This window comes from Pongo pygmaeus, chromosome 12, assembly GCF_028885625.2.
Source record: "Pongo pygmaeus isolate AG05252 chromosome 12, NHGRI_mPonPyg2-v2.0_pri, whole genome shotgun sequence".
Classification (NCBI taxonomy): Eukaryota; Metazoa; Chordata; class Mammalia; order Primates; family Hominidae; genus Pongo; species Pongo pygmaeus.
The window spans coordinates 70,374,439-70,397,174 of NC_072385.2; the positions used below are offsets into that span (position 1 = coordinate 70,374,439).

The 22,736-nt window shown below is 37.1% G+C and overlaps 1 protein-coding gene across 5 annotated transcripts in view; it reads left to right on the forward strand.

The window, feature by feature from the left end:
* The window catches only part of WDPCP (WD repeat containing planar cell polarity effector), a 464,584-nt gene that overhangs the window by 380,483 nt on the left and 61,365 nt on the right, over window positions 1–22,736 (forward strand). The window contains exon 14 of one of the 5 annotated variants that reach the window (XM_063648673.1): window positions 15,179–15,225. The exons of the other annotated variants lie outside the window; for them this stretch is intronic. Coding sequence (XP_063504743.1) covers window positions 15,179–15,225 — 47 coding nt within the window. The remainder of the gene's footprint in view (window positions 1–15,178; window positions 15,226–22,736) is intronic. 5 annotated transcript variants of the gene reach the window in all.

The following is a 22,736-nucleotide window of genomic DNA, read 5'->3' on the forward strand; positions in this document are numbered from 1 at the left end:
ATCTAATTAAACTAAAGAGCTTCTGCACAGCAAAAGAAACTACCATCAGAGTGAACAGGCCACCTACAAAATGGGAGAAAATTTTCGCAACCTACTCATCTGACAAAGGGCTAATATCCAGAATCTACAATGAACTCCAACAAATTTACAAGAAAAAAACAAACAACCCCATCAAAAAGAGGGCGAAGGACATGAACAGACACTTCTCAAAAGAAGACATTTATGCAGCCAAAAAACACATGAAAAAGTGCTCACCATCACTGGCCATCAGAGAAATGCAAATCAAAACCACAATGAGATACCATCTCACACCAGTTAGAACGGCAATCATTAAAAAGTCAGGAAACAACAGGTGCTGGAGAGGATGTGGAGAAATAGGAACACTTTTACACTGTTGGTGGGACTGTAAACTAGTTCAACCCTTGTGGAAGTCAGTGTGGCGATTCCTCAGGGATCTAGAACTAGAAATACCATTTGACCCAGCCATCCCATTACTGGGTATATACCCAAAGGACTATAAATCATGCTGCTATAAAGACACATGCACACGTATGTTTATTGTGGCACTATTCACAATAGCAAAGACTTGGAACCAACCCAAATGTCCAACAATGATAGACTGGATTAAGAAAATGTGGCACATATACACCATGGAATACTATGCAGCCATAAAAAATGATGAGTTCATGTCCTTTGTAGGGACATGGATGAAATTGGAAATCATCATTCTCAGTAAACTATCGCAAGAACAAAAAACCAGACACCGCATATTCTCACTCATAGGTGGGAATCGAACAATGAGAACACACAGACACAGGAAGGGGAACATCACACTCTGGGGACTGTTGTGGGGTAGGGGGAGGGGGGAGGGATAGCTTTAGGAGATATACCTAATGCTAAATGACGAGTTAATGGGTGCAGCACACCAGCATGGCACATGTATACATATGTAACTAACCTGCACATTGTGCACATGTACCCTAAAACTTAAAGTATAATAATAAAATAAAAATTTTAAAATTTAAAAAAAAAAACAACTAAATGATGGTTAAAGCAAGATAATGACACAACCCAAAACAAATAAAAATATAGGGAGAATAAGAAGAGTAAAATAAAAATACAATAAGTGGGATGCTGAGACAGGAGGATCAATTGAGCCCAGCCTGGGCAACATGGCAAAACTCCATCTCTTTAAAAAGTACAAAAATTAGCCAGGCATGGTGGCACACTCCTGTACTCCCAGCTTCTCAGGAGGCTGATGTGGGAAAATTGCTTGAGTCCAGGAGGTCAAGGCTGCAGTGAGCCATGAGCCACTGCACTCCAGCCTGCATGACAGAGTGAGACTGTGTCTCAAAGAAATGGAAAAAAATAAAATCAATAAAGGACTGCCTTACAGATGCTGGCTAGAAACAAGAAGTGTATTACTTCATATCTGACATTGGGAGAGAAGAAGGATAAAGGGGGAAATTGGCTACTAATTCTAGTAATGCTCATAGTAGAGAACCAACAGACAGTACTCCTCTAAAAATGACAGGAAAAAAAGAAAACAACTGGTGAAATATCTCTGATGAATATTGATGGAAAAATCCTCAACAAAATACTAGCAAACCAAATTGAACAATATGTTAAAAAGTGCTTTCATCATGACCTAGTGAAATTTATTCCTGGGAGGAAAGGATGGTTCAAAATATGCAAATCAATGAATGTGATACATCATATCAACAGAATGAAAGACAAAAGCCATATGATCATTTTCATTTGATGCTAAAAAAAAGCATTTGATAAAATTCAACATCACTTCAGGATAAAAACCATCAAAAATGGTGTAGAAGGAATATACCTCAGCTTAATAAAAGCCATATATGATAGACCCACAGCTAGTAACATACCGAATGAGAAAAAACCAAAAGCCTTTCCTCTAAGAATAGGGACACAACAAGGATGCCTGCTTTCACCACTGTTACTCAACATAGTACTGGAGGTCTTAGCAAGAGCAATTGGACAAGAGAAAGAAATAAAGGGCATCCATATTGGAAAGGAAGAAGTCAAACTGTCCTTGTTTGCAGATGCTTATACTTAAAAAAATTTAAAGAATCCACACAAAAGAACTGTGAGAACTGATAAATTCAGTGAAGCTGCAGGTTACAAAATCAACCTACAAAAATCAGTAGCATTTCTATATCCCAACAATGAACAATGTGAAGAAGAAATTTAAAAAGTAATCCCATTTACAATAGCCACAAATAAAATAAAATACCTAGGAATTAACTTACCCAAAGAAGTGAAAGATCTGTATAATGAAAACTATAAAACACTGATGAAAGAAATTGAAGAGAACACCAAAAAGTAGAAAGATATTCCATGTTCATGGATTGGAAGAATCAATATTGATAAAATGTCCATACTACCAAAACAATCTACATATTCAATGCAATCCATATCAAAATACCACTGACATTCTTCACAGAAATAGAAAAAACATCCTAAAATTTACATGGAACCACAAAAGACGCAGAGTAGCCAAAGCAATCCTAAGCAAAAAGAATCATATTACCTTACTTAAAATTATACTACAGAGCTATAGTAACCAAAACAACATGGTACTGGCATAAAAATAGACATGCAGACCAATGGAACAAAATAGCTAACCAGAAACAAATCCATGCACCTCCAGTGAACTCATTTTCAACAAAGGTGACAAAAGCATACACTGGGGGAAAGATAGTCTCTTCAATAAATGGTACTGGGAAAACTGGATATCCATATGTAGAAGAATGAAACTAAACCTGTATCTCTTGCCATATGCAAAAATCAAAATAAAATGACTAAAGACTTAAATCTACAACCTCAAACTAATACAAGAAAATATTGGGGAAATGCTCCAGGGCATTGGTCTGGGTAGAAACTTCTTAAGTAATACCCCACAAGCACAGGTGACTAAAGCAAAAATGGACAAATGGGATCATATCAAGTTTAAAAGCTTCTACCCAGCAGAGGAAACAATCCACAAAGTGAAGAGACAAGCCACAGAATGGGGGAAAATACCGCAAACTACCCATCTCACAAGGGATTAATAACCAGAATATATAAGGAATTTAAACAACTCTGTATGAAAAAAACATGTAATAATCCTATTTAAAAATGAGCTAAAGATTTAAATAGACATTTCTCAAAAGTACAGTCCAGGCACAGTGGCTCATGCCTGTCATCCCAACACTTTGGGAGGCTGAGGCAGGCAGATCACCTGAGTTCAGGAGTTTGAGACCAGCCTGGCCAACATGGTGAAACCCTGACTCAACTAAAAATACAAAAATTAGCCAGGCATGGTGGCAGGTGCCTGTAATCCCAGCTACTCGGGAGGCTGAAGCAAGAGAATCTCTTGAACCTGGGAGGTAGAGGTTGCAGTGAGCCGAGACTGCACCATTGCACTCCAGCCTGGGTGACCAGAGTGCGACACCGTCTCAAAAAAAAAAATAAATAAATACAAATGACAAACAGGCATATAAAAATGTGCTCAACATCACTGATCATCAGAGAAATGCAAATCAAAAACTGCAATGGGATATCATCTCACCCCAATTAAAATGGCTATTATCCAAAAGACAGGTAATAAGAAAAGCTGGTAAGGATGTGGAGAAAAGGGAAAATTCATACACTGTTGGCGGGAATGTAATTTAGTACAACCACTGTGCAGAACAGGTTGGAGTTTCCTCAAAAAACTAAAAATAGAGCTACCATATGATTCAACAATCCCACTGCTGGAGATCTACTCAAAAGAAGGTACATTAGTCTATCAAAGAGATATCTGCACTCCCATGTTTGTTGCAATGTTGTTCACAGTAGCCAAGACTTGGAAGCAACCTAAGTGTCCATCAGCAGATGAATGGATAAAGAAAATGTATATATGCACAATGGCATACTATTCGGCCATAAAAAAGAATGAGATCCTGTTATCTGCAACAACACGGATGGAACTGGATGAAATAAGCCAGGCACAGAAAGACATACTTCTCATGTTCTCATTTATAAGAGCTAAAAATTAAAAATGATGGAACTCAGAGAGAGTACAAGGATGAAAGACAAACTTCTCATGTTCTCACTTATTTATAAGAGCTAAAAATTAAAATAATTGAACTCAGATAGCGTAGAAGGATGGTTACCAGAGGCTGGGAAAGGTAATGGGGGAGGTAGTGGGGAAGTGAGGATGGTTATTGGGTACAACAAAATAGAATGAATAAGACCTAGTATTTGCTAGCACAACACAGTGTCTATGGTAAAAAATAGTTGTACATTTTAAAATAACTAAAAGAGCATAATTGGATTGTTTGTAAAATAGAGAGTAGAAGGATGGTTACCAGATCTGGGAAGCGTTAGTGGGGAGGTGGAGATGGTTAATACATACCAAAAAAAGACAGTTAGAAATAATGAATAAGACATAGTATTTGACAGCACAATAGGGTGAATTTAGTCAATAATAATTTAATTGTACACTTTAAAATGACTAAAAGAGTATAATTGGATTGTTTGTAACAGAAAGGATAAATGCCTAAGGTGATGGATACCCCATTTCCACAATGTGATTATTATACATTGCATGCCTGTTTCAGAACATCTCATATACTCTGTAAAGATCTATACCTACTATGTACCCACAAAAATTGTTTTTAAAAATTAATAAAAAAGACAGGTGCCAAGGGTATTATATAAAGCTATCGATATGAATGCAACTATTGGAATAAATACAAACTTTATTAAGTATCAAAAGTTTATACACACACACGCATACACCCCAAATAAGGCAGACAACACACACTCTATATGTGTGTACAATGAAACAATATGACAAATTTGAGGCCAGATATAAAGATCTTATCAATGAATGTAAATGGGCTGAACTCACTTATAAAAAGTTCAGATTAGTAACAGAGCAAAATCTAAAACTAGGCTGAATATAAGATAGATAGATACACAGACAAGGGAAGGAAGGAGGAAGAGGAAGAATGAGAGATTGATTTATAACGGTTGAAAATAAAGGATAAACAAAGATGCAGACAAATGAAATGTGACACCCAGTCTTGGTATCTGAGAAAGGTATATAATTCAGATCAAACAGAGACAGAAGGAGGGCTTTCATAATGCTAAATACTACAATTCACAATGAAGATGTAATGCTTTATGGAATCTCCTAATAACACAGCAACAGCTTTCGTTAAGCAGAAGTTACAGGGCTGCAAGTAGAGATAGAAAGAACTGCACTATAAAAGGAAACTTTAACATACCTCTCTCAATTTAAGAAAAATCAAGTGGACAAAAAATTAAGGAGGAAATAGAAAATCTAAACAACATAATGAGGTAGATCTTTTAGATCTGTAGTAAACTCTGAATTCTGATAATGGAGGATACGCCTTTTTTTAAGTGCTGATGGGAACATTCAGGAAAAGTTGGCCATATCTTAGGCAACAAATGAAACTTCAATCATAAGTCAATTTCAAAGAACAGAAACAATAGAGAAAAATACACCCTGATCTGAAAGCAATAAAATGAGAAATGATTAACAAAATACAATCAAAAGGCCTGCTATTTGGCATCTTAAAAACATAACTATTGAATAATTCTTAAACTGCAGAATTTCTTGAAAATAAAGCTAAAGAAAATCCTATATATATAAAAAATGATTGAGATATTAGGGTAAAATATATAGTACTTAATGTTTATATCAATAAAAATGAAATTTTAAGAAAATTAGAAAACCTTAAAAGCTGTGAAATAGAGCAGTCCTCAAAAAAAAAAAAGGCAGAAGGAAGGACTGAATTTAAAAAGCAGAAATTAATGCTAGAATTTATAGAAATTAAATCTAGAAAGTAGAAAAACAACAGAACTAACAAATCCCAAATTTGGCCACTTGAAAAATGAGTCACAAAAATAATCAGCTGTTGGAGAAAGGGAAAAGGCACAAATATACAAAATAGAAATGATGAATAATTACCAAACAGAAAATTTTAAGTATTATAAGAGAATACTTCATACAACTCTATGCAAATAAATTTGAAGAGTCACATTGGATGGATAATTTCTAAGAAAATTACAGTTTACCAGACTAACATTAAGTCTTAAATGACAAATTACCTTAGAAGAGAATAAGAAACTTAAAGTGCTCCCCCCACAATAACAGTCCTGGCTCAAAAAGTTTAGTGACGAAATTCTACCAGACCTGTAAAAATCAGATTACCCAATGGTTCTTAAACTTTACTAGAACATTAAAAAAGAGGAAATTGTCAAAATTGATGTTATAAAGTACAACATTGATCTAAAACCTTAAAACCTATTGTACTGCAGATCATTCTCACTCAATGAGTATCAGTGTAAAGTATTAGCATGTGGAATCCAAAGCACATTTTAAAAATACTATATCGTGACCAAGTGGGGTTTATTCCAGTTTGCAAGTATGATTTTTGTATTAGTCCATTCTCACATTGCTAAAAGGCACTACCTCCTGAGACTGGGTAATTTATAAAGAAAATAGGTTTAATTGACTCACAGTTCTGCAGGCTGTACAGGAAGCATGGCTGGGGAGGCCTCAGGAAACTTACAATCATGGTGGAAGGCAAAGAGGAAGCAGGCATGTCCTACATGTCTGGAGCAGGAGGAAGAGAGTGAAGGTGAAGGTGCCACACACTTTTAAACATCCAGATCTCATGAGAACTCACTCTCTATTATGAGAACAGCAAGGGGGAAATCCTCCCCCATGATCCAATTACCTCCCACCAGGCTCCTCCTCCAACATTGGGAAATACAATTTGACATTAGATTTGGTAGATTTGGGTGACGACACAGACCCAAACCATATCATTTAGCCCCTGGCCCCTCCCATATCTCATGTCCTTCTCACATTTCAAAACACAATCATGCCTTCCTAACAGTCCCCCAAAGTCTTAACTCATCCTCACCTCCCCATTACCCTTCTCAGCTCTGGTAACCATCCTTCTACTGTCTATCTTACATACAATCCAATTATACTCCTTTAGTTATTCTTAAATGTACAATTATTTTTTACCATAGATACCCTGTTGTGCTAGCAAATACTAGGTCTTATTCATTCTTTCCATTTTGTTGTACCTAATAAACATCCTCACTCTTCCCCACTACCCTTCCCAGCCTCTGGGTTCCTCTGGGTTCTGCTCTCTCTGAGTTCCATCATTCTAATTTTTAGCTCTCATAAATAAGTGAGAACATGATAAGTTTGTCTTTCTGTGCCTGGCTTATTTCATCCAGTTCCATCCATGTTGTTGCAGATAAAAGGACCTCATTCTTTTTTGTGGCTGAATAGTATGCCATTGTGTATATATACCACATTTTCTTTATCCATTCATCTGCTAATGGACAGTTAGGTTGCTTCCAAGTCTTGGCTCCTGTGAACAACATTGCAACAAACATGGGAGTGCAGATATCTCTTTGATAGGCTAATGTACCTTCTTTTGAGTAGATACCCAGCAGTGGGATTGTTGAATCATATGGTAGCTCTATTTTTAGTTTTTTGAGGAACCTCCAACCTGTTCTCCATAGTGGATGTACTAAATTACATTCCCACCAACAATGCATGAGTTTTCCCTTTTCTCATCTTAAAAAAGACAAGTCCCTTCCACCTATGAACCTGTAAAATCAAAAACTAGTTACTTCCAAGATACAATGGGGGTACAGGCATTGGATAAATACATCCATTCCAAAAGGGATAAATCAGCCAAAACAAAGGGACTACAGGCCCCATGCAAGTTTGAAACCCTCCAGAGCAGTCATTAGGTCTTAAAGCTCCAAAATAATCTCCCTTGACTCCATGTCTCACATCGAGCACATGCTGATGTAAGCAGTGGGCTCCCAAGGCCTTGGACAGCTCTGCCCCTTTGGCTCTGCAGGGCTCAGCTCCCATGACTGCTTTCATGAGCTGCTGTTGAGTGCCTGTGGTTTTTCCAGGTGCACAGTACAAGTTGTTGGTGTATCTACCATTCTGGGGTCTAGGGGATGGTGGCCCACTTCTCACAGCTCCACTAGGCAGTGCCACATTGGGGACTCTGTGGGTGGCGGGGGGGGCCTCCAACCCCACAGTTCCCATCTGCACTGCTGTAGTAGAACTTCTCCATGAGGGTCCTGCCCCTGCAGCAGACTTCTGCCTGGACATCCAGGCGTTTCCATACATCCTCTGAAATCTAGGCTGACGTTCCCAAGCCTCAACTCTTACACTGTGCACCTGCAGGCTTAACACCACATGGAAGCCACCAAGGCTTAGGGCTTGTACCCTCTGAAGCAATGGCCCAAGCTATACCTTTGCTCATTTTAGCCATGGCTGGAGTTGAAGCAGTCACAATGAAGGGTGCCTTGTCTGGAGGCTGCACAGAGCAGCAGGGCCCTGGGCCTTGCCCACAAAACTATTCTTCCCTCCTAGGCCTCCAGGCTTGTGATAGGAGGGGCTGCTGCAAAGGTCTCTGAAATGCCTTGGAGGCATTTTCCTTATTGTCTTTACTAACATTCAGCTCCTCTTATGCAAATTTCTGCAGCCAGCTTGAATTCCTCCCCAGAAAGTGGATTTTTCTTTTCTACCACATGGTCAGGCTGCAAATTATCCAAACTTTTACACTCTGCTTTCCCTTTAAATATAAATTCCAGTTTCAGATCATCTCTACTCACTCATATGACCACATATTGTTAGAAGCAACCGGGCCAAACCTTGAATGCTTTGCTGCTTAGAAATCCTTCTGCCATATACCCTAAATCATGACTCTCAAGTTGAAATTTCCACAGATCCCCAGAGCAGGGGCACAATGCTGTCAGTGTCTGCTAAAGCATAGCAAGAGTGACTTTTCTCCAGTTCCCAATAAGTTTCTCATCTCCATCTGAGACCACCTTAGCCTGGACTTCAACAATTTAACCAGTCTCTAAGAAGCTCCAAACTTTCCCTCATCTTCCTGTCTTCTTCTGAGCCCTCCAAACTGTTCCAACTTCTGCCCACTACCCAGTTCCAAAGTTGCTTCCACATTTTCAGGTATCTTTATGGCAATGCCCCTCTCCCAGTACCACTTTTCTGTATTAGTCCTTTCTCACATTGCTATAAAGAACTATCTGAGACTGGGTAATTTACAAAGATAAGAGGCCTCAGGAAACTTACAGTCATGGCAGAAGGTGAAGGGCGAACAGGAGGAAGAGAGTGAAGGTGAAGGTGCCACACACTTTCAAACAATCTGATCTCCTGATAACTCACTCACTATTACTAGAACAGCAAGGGGGAAATCTGCCTCCATGATCCAATCACCTCCCACTAGGCTCTTCCTCCAACACAGGGGATCACCCCTCCCAAAGTTAACTTACAAATTTAACATTATGCATATAAAAATGCCATCAGACTATTTTTCCCTGGCGTCCACAAGTTAATTGTAAAATTTATTTGGAAAGCCAATAAAAAAAAATCTGGGAATATCCTGCAAAAGAATAGTAAAAAGAACCTAGCCCCACAGACATTTAAACATACTGTAAAAACTCTTTAATTAAAATTACAGAGTATATTGGTATCCCAATGGAAATGAGCAGAAAATCTGTATGGAAATTTAGTGTATGATAAAAGCAGTTCAGATCAGTGGAGAAAAGATGAACTTCAGCTTTTTAATAAATGGAATTTCTGTAAGTGTATTAGATTTTTTAATGATAAAATTGGATTCACTCCTCACCCCATAATAAATTCCAGAAGGATGAGGGATTTAAATGTAAACAAATGAAACCATATAAGTGCTAGAAGAAAACAAGGGTGAAATCTGGTATAACCTGTAAATGGGAGAACCCTTCCTAAAAATGAGTAGTAGACAAAATATCTCCCCCGAGAGATGTTCACATTCTAATCCCTAGAACCTGTGAATATGCTACGTTACATGGCAAAAGGGACTTTGCAGATTTAACTAAGATTACAGAGAAATTATTCTGTATTATCCAGGTGGGCCCAATCTAATTAAATGAGCCAGAGAACTTTCTTTGGCTAGGTAAGATGTGGTAGAAAAGGAGGTCTTGCAGCAACATGGATAGAACTGGAGGCCATTATATTAAGTGAAACAAGTCAAACACAGAAAGACAAATATTGCATGTTCTTACTTATAAGTGAGAGCTAAATAATGGCTAGTTTCAGATATGTTGAAATTTCCATAATAAATAATGTATGTTTAATCACAAGCTTACATAAGTACCCTCATACATATCTTCATGCTCATTCTATTGATGTTTTTTACAGGATATACTTCAATAGGTAGGCTTTCTAGGCCAAAGAGTATGAATATTTTTATTTTTATTTTTATTAATACTGCCAAATTGCCCTTTTAAAAATACAACTAACCCTTGAACAAGGTGGAGGTTTGGGGGCACCCCCATAAAGTAGAAAATCCATGTATAACTTTTGACTTTACCAAAACTCAACTACTAGTAGCCAACTGTTGATTGGAAGCATTACCAATAGCATAAACAATCAATTAACATATGTTTTATATGTTATATTATATACTATCTTCTTACAATAAAGTAAGCTAGAAAAAAGAAAATTTTATTACAAAAATCATAAGGAAGGGAAAATATATTTACCATTAAATGGAAGTGAATTATCATAAAGGTCTTCATCCGTGTTGTCTTTGTGTTGAGTAGGCTGAGAAGGAGGAAGAGGAGGGGTGGGTATTGCTGTCTTGGGGTGGCAGAGGCAGGATACGTGAAGGAGGTTGAAGGAGAGGCAAGAGAGGTAGGCATACTTGGTGTAACTTTATGGAAATACATCATAATTTGTTTATTTCTTTTTCATTTCTCTAAAAATATTTCTATATTGTACCAATCCTTCTTCCATTGTTTGCTTTAGTTTCAGTGCCTGTTTCATAGAAGGGTCTGTGTCAGAAGCAGTCAAAAGCAGTCTTGAACAGTCAGAACCCTTCTGCCAGATTGTCAATTTGTTTTCTGGCACTGGTTCTTCTATGTCTTCTTCCTCATGGTCTGACTACTTATAGTCAGAGGCACTCATGTCTTCCTTACTAATAAATGTCCTTTGTGGCATTTTTTTCCCCCAAGAATCAAGCACTTTTCTCTACATTAAACACCTCAGGTAGATATCCTTTCTCCTCAATGATTTTCTTAATGGTGCCTGAGAACTTGTCTGCTGCTTCTTGGTCAGCAGAAGCTGCTTCTCCTGTTATCTTGATATTTTTAAAGCCAAACACCTGTCTAAAATTATCAGACCATCCTTTGCTGGCATTAAATTCTCCAGCTTTAGATCCTTCATCTTCCTTTTGCTTTAAGTTGTCATATAATGACTTCACATTTTCTCAAATCGTTATAGTCTATAGATATGTCTTTCTCATAGGAATCCTGTAACCCACATGAAAGCTGTGTTTTCAAAACAAGATAAAAGGGTATTTTGCAAAAAGTGCAAGATTTTAGCACCTGCTAGCATAGCTTCAGTGACAGCTTCATGAATTTCCTTTTCCTTTTTTAGAATGGTCCTTATGCTGGATTCATTTATCTTGAAATGGTGAGCAACTACAGCTGCAGATCCCCAGTCTATTGTACATATCAAGCAATTCAACATTATTCAACATTGTCTTGTAACGTCAGGACTTTTCTCTACTTCTTGGCAGAAATTCCAGCTTCACTAGTGGCACTTCATAGGGAACTGATAGTGTTATTCAAGGTTTCTGGTATTGCACTAAATATAATGAAAAATATACAAGAACCACAAAAGATCACTTTTTACTATGATACACAATTTACTTAAGAGACAAACTGCTCGTGGATAGATGATTAGCATCATGCAGCATTTTAAGCAGATACTCAAAAACCTCAAATCCACCACATTAGCAACAGGAGGTGGCTATACAATTATTACAGTAGTACATTATGTGTACTACAGTTAATTTTATGCTATTATGACTTAATATTCAATGTTTATATTTGTTAACATTTCTTTTGATTGAATGGTTTCATGTATGGTCTATAAGTGTGTGTACACATTTTGATAAATTTTAACTTTTTATAATAGATTTGTATTTATTTATCTTAGACTAATATCTACATGTTTTTTTGAATTCATGAAATACCTTTTTCTTAATTTTTTTGCATATTTTTAGCCTATGTGGTTCATCTGTGAGTTTTTTCAAATTGTCACAAACCTCCAAAAACTTTTTTTTTTATATATTTGTTGAAAAAATCTATGTCTGTCCTGGCATGGTGGCTCACGCCTATAATCCTTTGGGAGGCTGAGGCAGGAGGATCACTTAAGCCCAGGAGTTTGAGGCTGCAGTGATCTGTGATCACTGCACTCCAGCCTGGATGCCAGAATGCAACCCTGTCTTAAAAAAATTTAAAAAAAAAATCCATGTATAAGTGGACCCATGCAGTTCACACCCATGTTGTCACGGGTAAACTGTATTAATTTACCAATAATATGTAAGATGCCCACTTCTAAATGCCACTTCCAACAATCTGAGAGATTACGTGACCTGCTTAAGATCTCATGGCAGAGTGTAGAATAACTCTCATAATTATCAGTAATTATTGTTGCCTGACTCAGTACAGTTTATTTGAACAGTTTGTAAATGTGCATCTATGAAACACTGAATGAAAAGGCTCATCGGCCTTTGACTCCTCTACCAATTATAAAAATGTCATCTTGGTTTTGAGTCAATAAAAATTTAAAGAATAAGTGCAAAATAAGTTAAATATTAACTCTAAAAGAAAAAATTTTTGAAATGTAGATTGTTAAAGTCATTTAATCAAGACTAGTCAGTTGTTTATATATTTCCTAGCCCTATATTTAACTATAAAATTACCATACATTTTTGAGAAAATATATAAAAATAAAACAGTAATAACTAGTATTCTACCAGTACATTTGAGTTGTAGAAAACCATCTGATTACTACTGAAATACAATAAACAGATTTTGTGATTCCTGATATTGATTATATTTTCTACTTGCAACAAGCAATGAAAACTGAAATCTGATCTTGTTTAAGAAAATTTCTTTTCCTATCAAGTTATGCTGGAATAAACTGGTTCAAATATCTGCTTTTTCCTGTGATATGCTTTGATAATATATAGACACTGAAACTCAATGTATCAACCAACACATAGTAATGATAATTGAAAATGAAATTTTTAGAAAATACTTTAATCTCAATTCCTTTACATCTCTCCAAAGAATGACTACTTATTTCCATATAGGCACATCAACTCATATCAAAGATTTCTAAGATGAGAAGGGAAAACTCAATGTTAAAGACAAACTTTTGTACAGAAATATAACACATTATCATTAATTGCATATTTTTCCTGTTTTGCTTACTTATTTTTCTAATGAAAAGAACTGTCAACAATATATATGCGGGTATTTCTTACACAGGAAGGCATAACTTCCATAGAGATCACATCAACACTTTGCAATAACTAAGACCAACAGTATGGGACTTCATAACATTTACCCTAAAAGATAAGTTGCCTGTTATCAGCCTTTTGGGTGAAGGTAACATTATTTTTTTTCTTTCTTTCTTTTGATAAGCTGCTGACACTTACTGAACATCCTAACACTTCCTCCATCATCCTCTTAGTCTCTTGCCTTTTTCTAGTTCTAAAAAATGGAAAAATATTATTTTCTTTAAGAGCAGCATGGAAAATACTATATTTGGAAGGACAACAAAGTGTGAACTAAGTGAACTTGAAGGTAGAAAAAATAATATCAAAACATTTTTAAAGGTTTGTAATAATTCCATAATTTATAGGGATATTTAAAAATGAAAGTATGTGGTTTTCTCAAGCTATTAGTATATCACAGATTTAGAAATCACTACCAGAAGGTTTTCTTTCTTTTCAATCTAATGGTCTTACCAGTAAGTAGAAGTCATTAAATAAATCAGCAAGCTCATGTTATCACAGGATCATGACCAGTATCATTCTTCCATTAACTCAAAATTTTGCAAAAAGCCACCTTCACATATATATAAATTTTTTTCCTTGTGAATAACCTTGGGTTGTAAAAGTTACATATGACTGCTCTATTTTGATAAAATTAATTTTACCCAACAATGCAAATTTTTAATGTTTACTTTTTTTAAAAAAATCACTTAGCTTATATATAAAATATCAAATTACTAGCCGAGGCAACATAGTTAGACCCCATATCTACAAAAGTAATTTAAAAATTAGCCAGGCATGGTGGTTCGTGCTCGTACTTCCAACTACCCAGGAGGCTGAGCTAGGGAGGATTGCTTAAGCCTAGCAGTTAGAGGTTGCAGTGAGCTATGATCATGCCACTTCACTCCAGCCTGGAAAACAGAGCAAGGCCTTGTTTCTAAATAAATAAATAATGTCATATGAACAGATAAAGGCATAAAATGCAAATGTTCAGTTACTTTTAAACATTTTTGTTAACATATATTGGTTTGCTCTCTTGATCTATTTCCCACAACTTCTAATTATTTACATAAGAAATTTGGCTGTAATTCTAGTAGAATATAAAATGCAACTGAGTTCAATAGAGATTCATTCATATGTAACTATCTTCTAAGAATAAAGCTTTTTTGGAAAAAAAAAAAAAAACACCTAAAACATAAAGCTTATTAAAGGATTATGTTTGGGGGTTCCCTAAATTGTTTCCAAGATCAGTATGGAAAATTCTTGTAAACAGTTCAGTTCTTACTCAGTCAGTGTCCTTTTAACTTAAAAGGCTTTGTAGTATAATTGCTGTGTAAATATCAGAATTTTCCATATATTGTGCAATGTACATAAAGAAGTCACCAAATGGCTTATCTTGTACTTATCAACTTGTTTATTTTTATGCCTCCAGAAAGCTGTATTTTTTTACAAGAGCAGCTGCTACTTTGTAAATATTTTAATGGTTTCTGTTAAGTAGAGCTGTCAGTTTAACAAACAATATTATAAAAGATTTTCATTCTTCCATGTGATTGAACATCTTGAAAAGTGTTTTACCTTGAAAATCCTTTGGAGATTTTAGACTGGAAAGGATATCTTCTTTGAAGGCACAAAGCCAACAAAAGAATAGATAGGTTTAAAGAATAATGTATAAGATCACCAGAGAAACACTGCCATTTATTTCAGAAGACAAATGTGTAACAGCAATAAGTTCTCTTAGCTCACTTCTCTTCTTTTGACTTCAGCAGTTTGTTGAAATGGAAGAGCACTGGCTTTGTGCCAGACATTTCAGGTATGAACCTTGATTCTTTTGCCACTTAATAGATATTGATTTAGAGCAAGCCAATTAACCTCTTTGACCCTCAGTTTCTGTATCTGCAAATGGGGTAATGATACCTACCTTAAAGGGTCATTATGAGAATTAGAGATAATATATGTAAATGGGCTAACTGAATAAAGGTGGCAATTATTATTCTATCCTACCTACCTAGCAACCAGGAGTCTCCCAATCATTCTTTAGTCTTTGTCCTTTACATTTTTATTCACCCAGCTTATCTCTTCTTTCTTTTTTGTCTACTTCATGGAATTGAAAGTAAGAAATATTTTAGAGATGATCTAATTTAGCACTTTTGTTGAACAAATGAGGAAATAGAAGCTCAGAGAGATTAAATGACTTGTCTAAGATCACAGATAGTTAAACACAGAGATCAGAACCCTGGTCTCCTGAGTTTTTCACTGTTTTCATTCTTGCTGTGAAATGGAATTTGATAAGGTAATTCTAGCCTGGATCTAAAGGAACGTGTTAAGATAGGATAGCAAAAAAACAGTGAAAGAGACAAGAAAAGGAAAAAATTTAAAGGGGGGTAAGGAGAGCTTTTCCTTTTGTTCTGCATCAAGGCTCAGCAAATTTTTTTAAGGGCCAGATAGTAAATAGTTTAGGCTTCTCAAGTCATATGGCCTCTATCTCAACTACTCAACTCCAACACTATAGTACAAAAGCAGCCTTAGACAATATGTAAACAAACAAGCATGGCTACGCTCCAGTAAAACTTTATTTGGACACTGAAATTTGAATTTCATATAATTTTCACATCTAAAAATATATCTTTCTTGTATTTTTTCAACCATTTGAAAATATAAAAACCATTCTTAGATTGTGGGCCATAAAAAAACAGATGTAGGGCTGCATTTGGCCCATGTGATCTATAGTTTGATGCCTTTAGAAGTATAAGCCTGATAAGTAGAACAGATATTCAGCCTTGATGTCATAGAAATAATAGAGTTTAATGGGGACTGGGATGAAGTGGAGTGTGCCTGCCCCACTGAAGTGGGCAGTAGCCATTCTGATTAAGGAGACTGTGGCTTTTAGGAAATGGAGGCCAAATATTGCAAAATCTGACTTTTCAAAAAGCCTGAACACTGGATTTTTATGCTAAATCTCTCCATTTTTTTATGAATTAGGGTAGCTTCCATTGCACAAAACAGAATGAACGCTCACCTAAATGTCCCAATTTTTTCTTTTTTTTCTTTTGAGATGGAGTCTGGCTCTGTTGGCCCAGGCTGGAGTGCAGTGGCACAATCTCAGCTCACTGCAAGCTCTGCCTCCCGGGTTCACGCCATTCTCCTGCCTCAGCCTCCCGAGTAGCTGGGACTACAGGGCAGGGGCCCGCCATCAGGCCTGGCTAATTTTTTGTATTTTTTAGTAGAGACAGGGTTTCACCGTGTTAGCCAGGATGGTCTCGATCTCCTGACCTTGTGATACGCCTGCCTCAGCCTCCCAAAGTGCTGGGATTAACAGGCGTGAGCCACCACACCTGGCCCTAAATGTCCCAATTTTTAAGTGTTGGTAAATAATTCAAAATAGTTGTTAAATACTGTAGATCAAACATCTTTGAACTGAATTTGGCACATGGACTCCCAGTCTAAAATCTGTGTTCTAGGAAGACAAAGCAAAATTCTAGGTAATTCATGCTTCCTAGCAATAATTCAAATTTACCCAATTCAGGATCTTTCAGACCAAACACTTAACTTTTCCACAAACTGAACACAAAGGTGATTATAAAGTAATAGGTCACTCAGGCTATAATCACTCCCTATCCCATCCTGTACCCCACCCCCACCAAAATTCTGCTTCTTTGTAGTTTATTAGTTTAAGACATTAAGCTTTGTTTAGTAAGTGGTACCAAAGTACTAGTCACATCTAGAACCTTTCCTGGAATTGAGTACACTCAATATTATATTTCAAAAATATAATCACATATTATAGCTATAATCTAAGACTATCAGATTTAAAATAGTTAATATAAATTTTTTTTCTAACTCTTATTGTCCTTTCTCAAAGTTAGAACCATATTAAATTGCTGCCACTATGGATCTTACTTTCATTTTATATTGAGGAAAACACAATTTAAACATATTTACAAATATAAAGGACCCAAAATATGTCCTTTAGCATCTTCTAAAAACTTTTCTCCTCTACTTTTTTTTTTTTTTTTTTTTTTGAGACAAGGTCTCACACTGTCACCCAGGCTGGAGTGCAGTGGCATGATCACGGCTCACTGCAGCCTCAACCTCCCCAGGTCAGGTGCTCCTCCCATTCAGCCTCCCAAGTAGCTGGGAGTATGTGTGTGTGCCACCATGCTTGGCTAGTTTTTGTATTTCTTTTTTTTTTTTTTTTTTTTAAGAGATGGGGTTTTGCCATGTTGCCCAAGCTGGTCTTGAACTGCTTGGCTCAAGCAATCCGCCCGCCTCAGCCTCCCAAACTGCTGGGATTACGGGCATGAGCCATAGCACCTGGCCTCTTCTCTACTTCTATGTTGTCACTATTTGTTTATTTTTTTCTGCCCCCCTCCCCACCCTGCTGTCACACTGTAAACTCATTAAGGATGGGATTATGTCAGCTTCATCTTTATATCCCCCAATCAGTAAAGATATCTGCACAGAATAGACCTTCAATAAATGTTTGCTTTTAAGAATGAACAATCAAACCTAATTTTCACATTTGAAAATGCAACCATCTAAGAACTCCATTTACTGGTAGAGATACGTTTTCATTTTATCTTAATGAATAGCAAAGAGTACAATTGATCCACGTAGTGATATTCTGGAAAATAAGTATGTTAATAGAAGGACCTACTACACTTTTCATCCTTAAAATAGTACTAGCATATCCAAGCAGAATGCATTACAGAAAGTTTTGGGAGGAGACAGTCCATATGCTGTATGTATTTTCTAATGGAATATAAAAAGAAATTCAATAACAGTAAGGATTGGGAAAAGGACTCAAGGTGACAATAAATATAATGTTTTGTCTGTCAAGGAAAAAGCATTTAGTCCTTACCTGCTGCAGTTTTCAAATATATATATCTATGTAGATCTACATACACACTGTGGAAATAATATACATAAGTGACATTAGCAAGATGGCAGATTAGGAAGCTCCAGGCCCTCATTTTTCTGTGGAGACAAATCATCTGTAACATATACATAAAAATAGCTTTGTGATAAATCTAGAAATTAGTTAATGGACTACAGGACTCAGGCAAGTGCAAAAACAAGAGAATGGATGGTGCCTGAGAGGGTAAGAGAGTTCATTGCATTTTGCTTGCCTGACCCCTCCCTTGGAACAGAAGAAATAGAGTGAAACTTCAATCCAGCATGCTAACTTGTTTGTGGGCTGCATTACTTTGCCCAGGGAACTGATGAGAATGACAGTTTGCATAGTTTGGATACAAGATTAGAGGCCACTGAAAACAGAGGTTAATGCCTTAGCATGTTAGACAGGAGAGACTCTGCGGTTCTGCAGGCAGGCTCTAGGGGGAGCAAGAGATTAAGGGCAGAAGACTACAACAGAAACAGCTCCCGTGAAGACACAGGAAAGGAAGACAGAAGCACCCAGATAAACCCCAAAGAAAAAGCATCCCCAGGAAAAATCTGAGAGGTCTCAGAACCTCTAGCCAGCCTGACTGGTCACAGTTTTCCCCCAAGTAAAAGTAGTTCATAAAGATTGAGAAAGGTGGCTGTTTCTTCAAATGCTCAAATCCCAACAAAAGACCTCAAGGCATAATGGGACCATGGCCTGACCAAAGGAACAAAATTAAGCTCCAGAAATTTGCCTTAAAGAAATGCAGATCTATAAGGTTCCTAAAAAAGAATTTATAATAACTCTCATAAAGATGATCAAGACCTACAAGAGAACACAGAACTGCACAGAAATCAGGAAGACAATGCATGAACAAAATAAGAATATCAACAAAGAGAAACTATTTTCAAAAAATTATAAAGCCAGGCATGATGGCTCAAGCCTCTAATCCTAGCACTTTGGGAGGCTGAGGAGGGAGGATTGCTTGAGCTCGGGAGTTCAAGACTAGTCTGGGCAACATAGCAAGACCCTGTCTCTTGAAAAAAAAAACAAAAATAAACTGTGGACCTGCAAAATACAAGTGAACTAAATAACTCACTAGAGGGGTTCAATGACAGACTTAAGCAAGCAGAAGAATCAGTGTTCTTGAAGTTAGCACATTTGGAATTATTGAGACTGAGGAGAAAAAAGAAAAAAAATGAAGATAAATTAACAGAACCTGAGCAGAATAATATATGTAGTATGGGAGTCTCAAAAGGAGGAAAGAAAGAGAAAGAGACAAAGAGCTTATTTGAACAAACAGTGGCTACAGACTTCTCAAGGCTGATAAAAGAAATGGACCTACAAACTCAAGAACTCAATGAACTCCAACTATGATAAACCTGAAGAGACCCATACCAAGGCACATTATAATCAAATTGTTATGAGTCAAAGGAAGAATCTTGAAACCAGCCAGAGAGAAACAACTCATCACGTACAAGTGAGCCAACTAAGATTAGATTATCAGCAGATTTCTCAATAGAAACCTTGAAGGCTAAAAAGAAATGGGATGATTAAAATGCTAAAAGAAAAAAAAAATCAACTAAGAATACTGTATCCAGCAAAACTGTCCTTCAGAAATGAAGAAGAAATGAAGACCTTTCCAGATAAACAAAAGCTGTTTAGTCAATATTACTAGACAATAAATACTAAGGAGAGTCCCTCAAATTAAACAAAGGATGGTAGGCATCAACATAGTAATATGAAATTATAAAGTTCTCCACTAATGATAAACATTTAAATAAATATAGAATCCTATATTGTAATTCTAGTGCATAAATCCACTTTTAATTCTTGTATATGCAAGTCTAAACAAGTAAATCACAGACACACACAATTATAAATCTATGTTAATTGGTACACAATATATATAACAGGTAATTTATGACAATAACATAAGGGGGGAAATGGCAGCTGTAAAGGAGAATTTGTGTATGCAATTGAAATTAAGTTCTTATTAGCCTAAAATAGATTTGTTATAACTTTAAGATACTTTCTGCAATTGCAGTGGTAACCACAAAATATCCATACAATGCACACAAAAGGACAAAGAAGGGAGTCAAAGACAGACAGTAAGAGAAAAATGAGGGTCCAAAAAGCCACGAGATATACAGGAAACGGGTAACAAAATGGCAATAGAAAATCCTTCCATATCAGTAATTACTTTAAAGTGAGGCAATTAAACCCCTCAGCCAAAAGATATATTGGCTAAGCGGATAAAAAAAATAAAAATAAGATCCAGTGATATGCTGCATAGAAGCACTTTAGATCTAACAACACATAAAGGCTAAACTTGAAGGATGAAAAAAGATACTCAATGCAGACAATAACCAAAAGAGAGGAGGGATATCTATACTAATATGAGGCAAAATAGACTTTAAGTCAAAAACTGTCACAAGAGACTAAGAAGGATACAATATAATGATTAAAGGGTCAATTCACCAGGGTGATATAGTAATTATAAATATTTATGCACTAAATATCAGAGCTCTTAAATATGTGAAGCAAACATTGACAGAATTGAAGGGATAAATACATATCAACACAGTAATAGTAGGAGATTTCAATAGCCCACTTTCAATAATGGATAGGACCACCAGATATAAGATAAGATCAATAAAGAACTAAAGGACTTCTTTTATTTTCCCCCCAAGGTGGCAGATCAGAAACTCTTCTAGCATGCTTCACCTATTTGGAAGCGCAAAAAAAAAAAAAAAAAAAAAAAAAAAAAAAAAAAAAAACAAAAAAACAGTGCATAGTCAATAGTGCTCTTTTATTCAAGAAGGAGCACAGAAATTCAAATCCTGGAAAATAAAAGGTGAGAAGGCACCCTGAGTAGCAGCATCTGGCTGAGAACTGTGAGTGAAGCCTGATATGGTAGAAGAGCAAAGAGTGTACCTCTGTGAAACCTTTCCTCTGAGAAACCATGCCACCCAGGCCATGGGAAACTACCTCGGCCCTTCTAAGCCCTGGGGCTAACATGGCGAGAGGCCAGGAGACTGAGAAAGAAAAATACTGGGAAATGCTCCAGTATTTTTCTCAGACCTGGGATCTAACAGGAGGATGCCCTTCTCAATCTTGGCTCACAACAAACTGGGCAGGATTCAGTAACCTAGCAACAGTAGCCATGGGCATTAGAGATTCTTGGGCTGGAGAATGGAGTGCTGGGAGTGGAGGTGGGGAAGGGCCCCCCACATCCAGAACTGAGTGGTGATTGTGGAGTGCATTCAAGCCATGGGTTCTGAAATTGGGCTTTCCCCCTTTGTGGAACCAGAGAAGGAGGAGATTTGCTAGACAGCCATGGTTTTCCCCAAGTGGTAAGATTTGTGGACAGGGATGGCACTGCGATCTAATGCCAGTCTGCATTGACTTTCCTGAGTGCCCCAGCTCATGGCAGGGTGGGATTCAACTCCATTGGTTCTGAGGAGTGAGAGGGAGGCCAATTCCCACACCAGCTCACCTGGCCTAGGAGCTTTGGCTGCCCTGGTCTTCACATGTGAGGAACTTGGTGCAGCAGCAGTGTTTCTACCCTTTACTGGGCATATCTCCAGGCATTTGGTGACTGCTTCCTAAACTCTGTTTGCATTCACTGTTTGGGAGGTAGGGGGCCGGGGGGCGGGAGCAGCGCAAGTGCAGGGTTGCCAGTCCAGCTCTGCCCAGCTTCACATACTCTCTCAGGCTGAGGATAAAACCCAAACCACTGAGCATTCCACAATCCAGCCCATTGCCTGGGACATTGGAGAGTTTCTCTTGGTAAACAAAGATCAAGCATGAACTTTACTACTACCACCACAGCCAGCTCTTACCTACAAGTGCCACTGACTGGCCTGGAGGTCAACCTGCACAATACAGGACAAAATCTGGTAACACAAGCCCATAGCACTTATGAATGAGATGAGCTCCTTGCGACCTATAACCTTGGCTTCACAAGAGGTCATGAGCCTGCTCACATGCCTGGTATACCACTACTACAACCAGCATTTGAAAAAGCCACCACGTGATGGTAATTTACAACCAAGGAATTCATACATAGTCTTTGCCACTGAATGCACCCAGAAGCAAAGCCAAACAGCCCTGCACGACATATATTACAGTCACATCCTCAAGGATTTGGGGGTGGGGGAGTGGGGGAAGTCCTGTCCAAATCCAAGTGAATTCAATAATAAGAAGTGACTACTTCTCCAAATGAGAAAAAATCTGCTTAATACTGGAAGCATGAAAAGTCAGGGGGTTATGACACCCCTCAAAGGATTACACTAACTCTCTAGCAATGGATGCTGACCAAAAGGAAATTTCTGAAATGCCAGATAAAGAATTCAAAATATTGATTTTATAGAAGCTCAATCAGATCCCAAAGAAATGTGAAAACCAATAGAAAGAAATCAGAAAATTAATTTTGGATA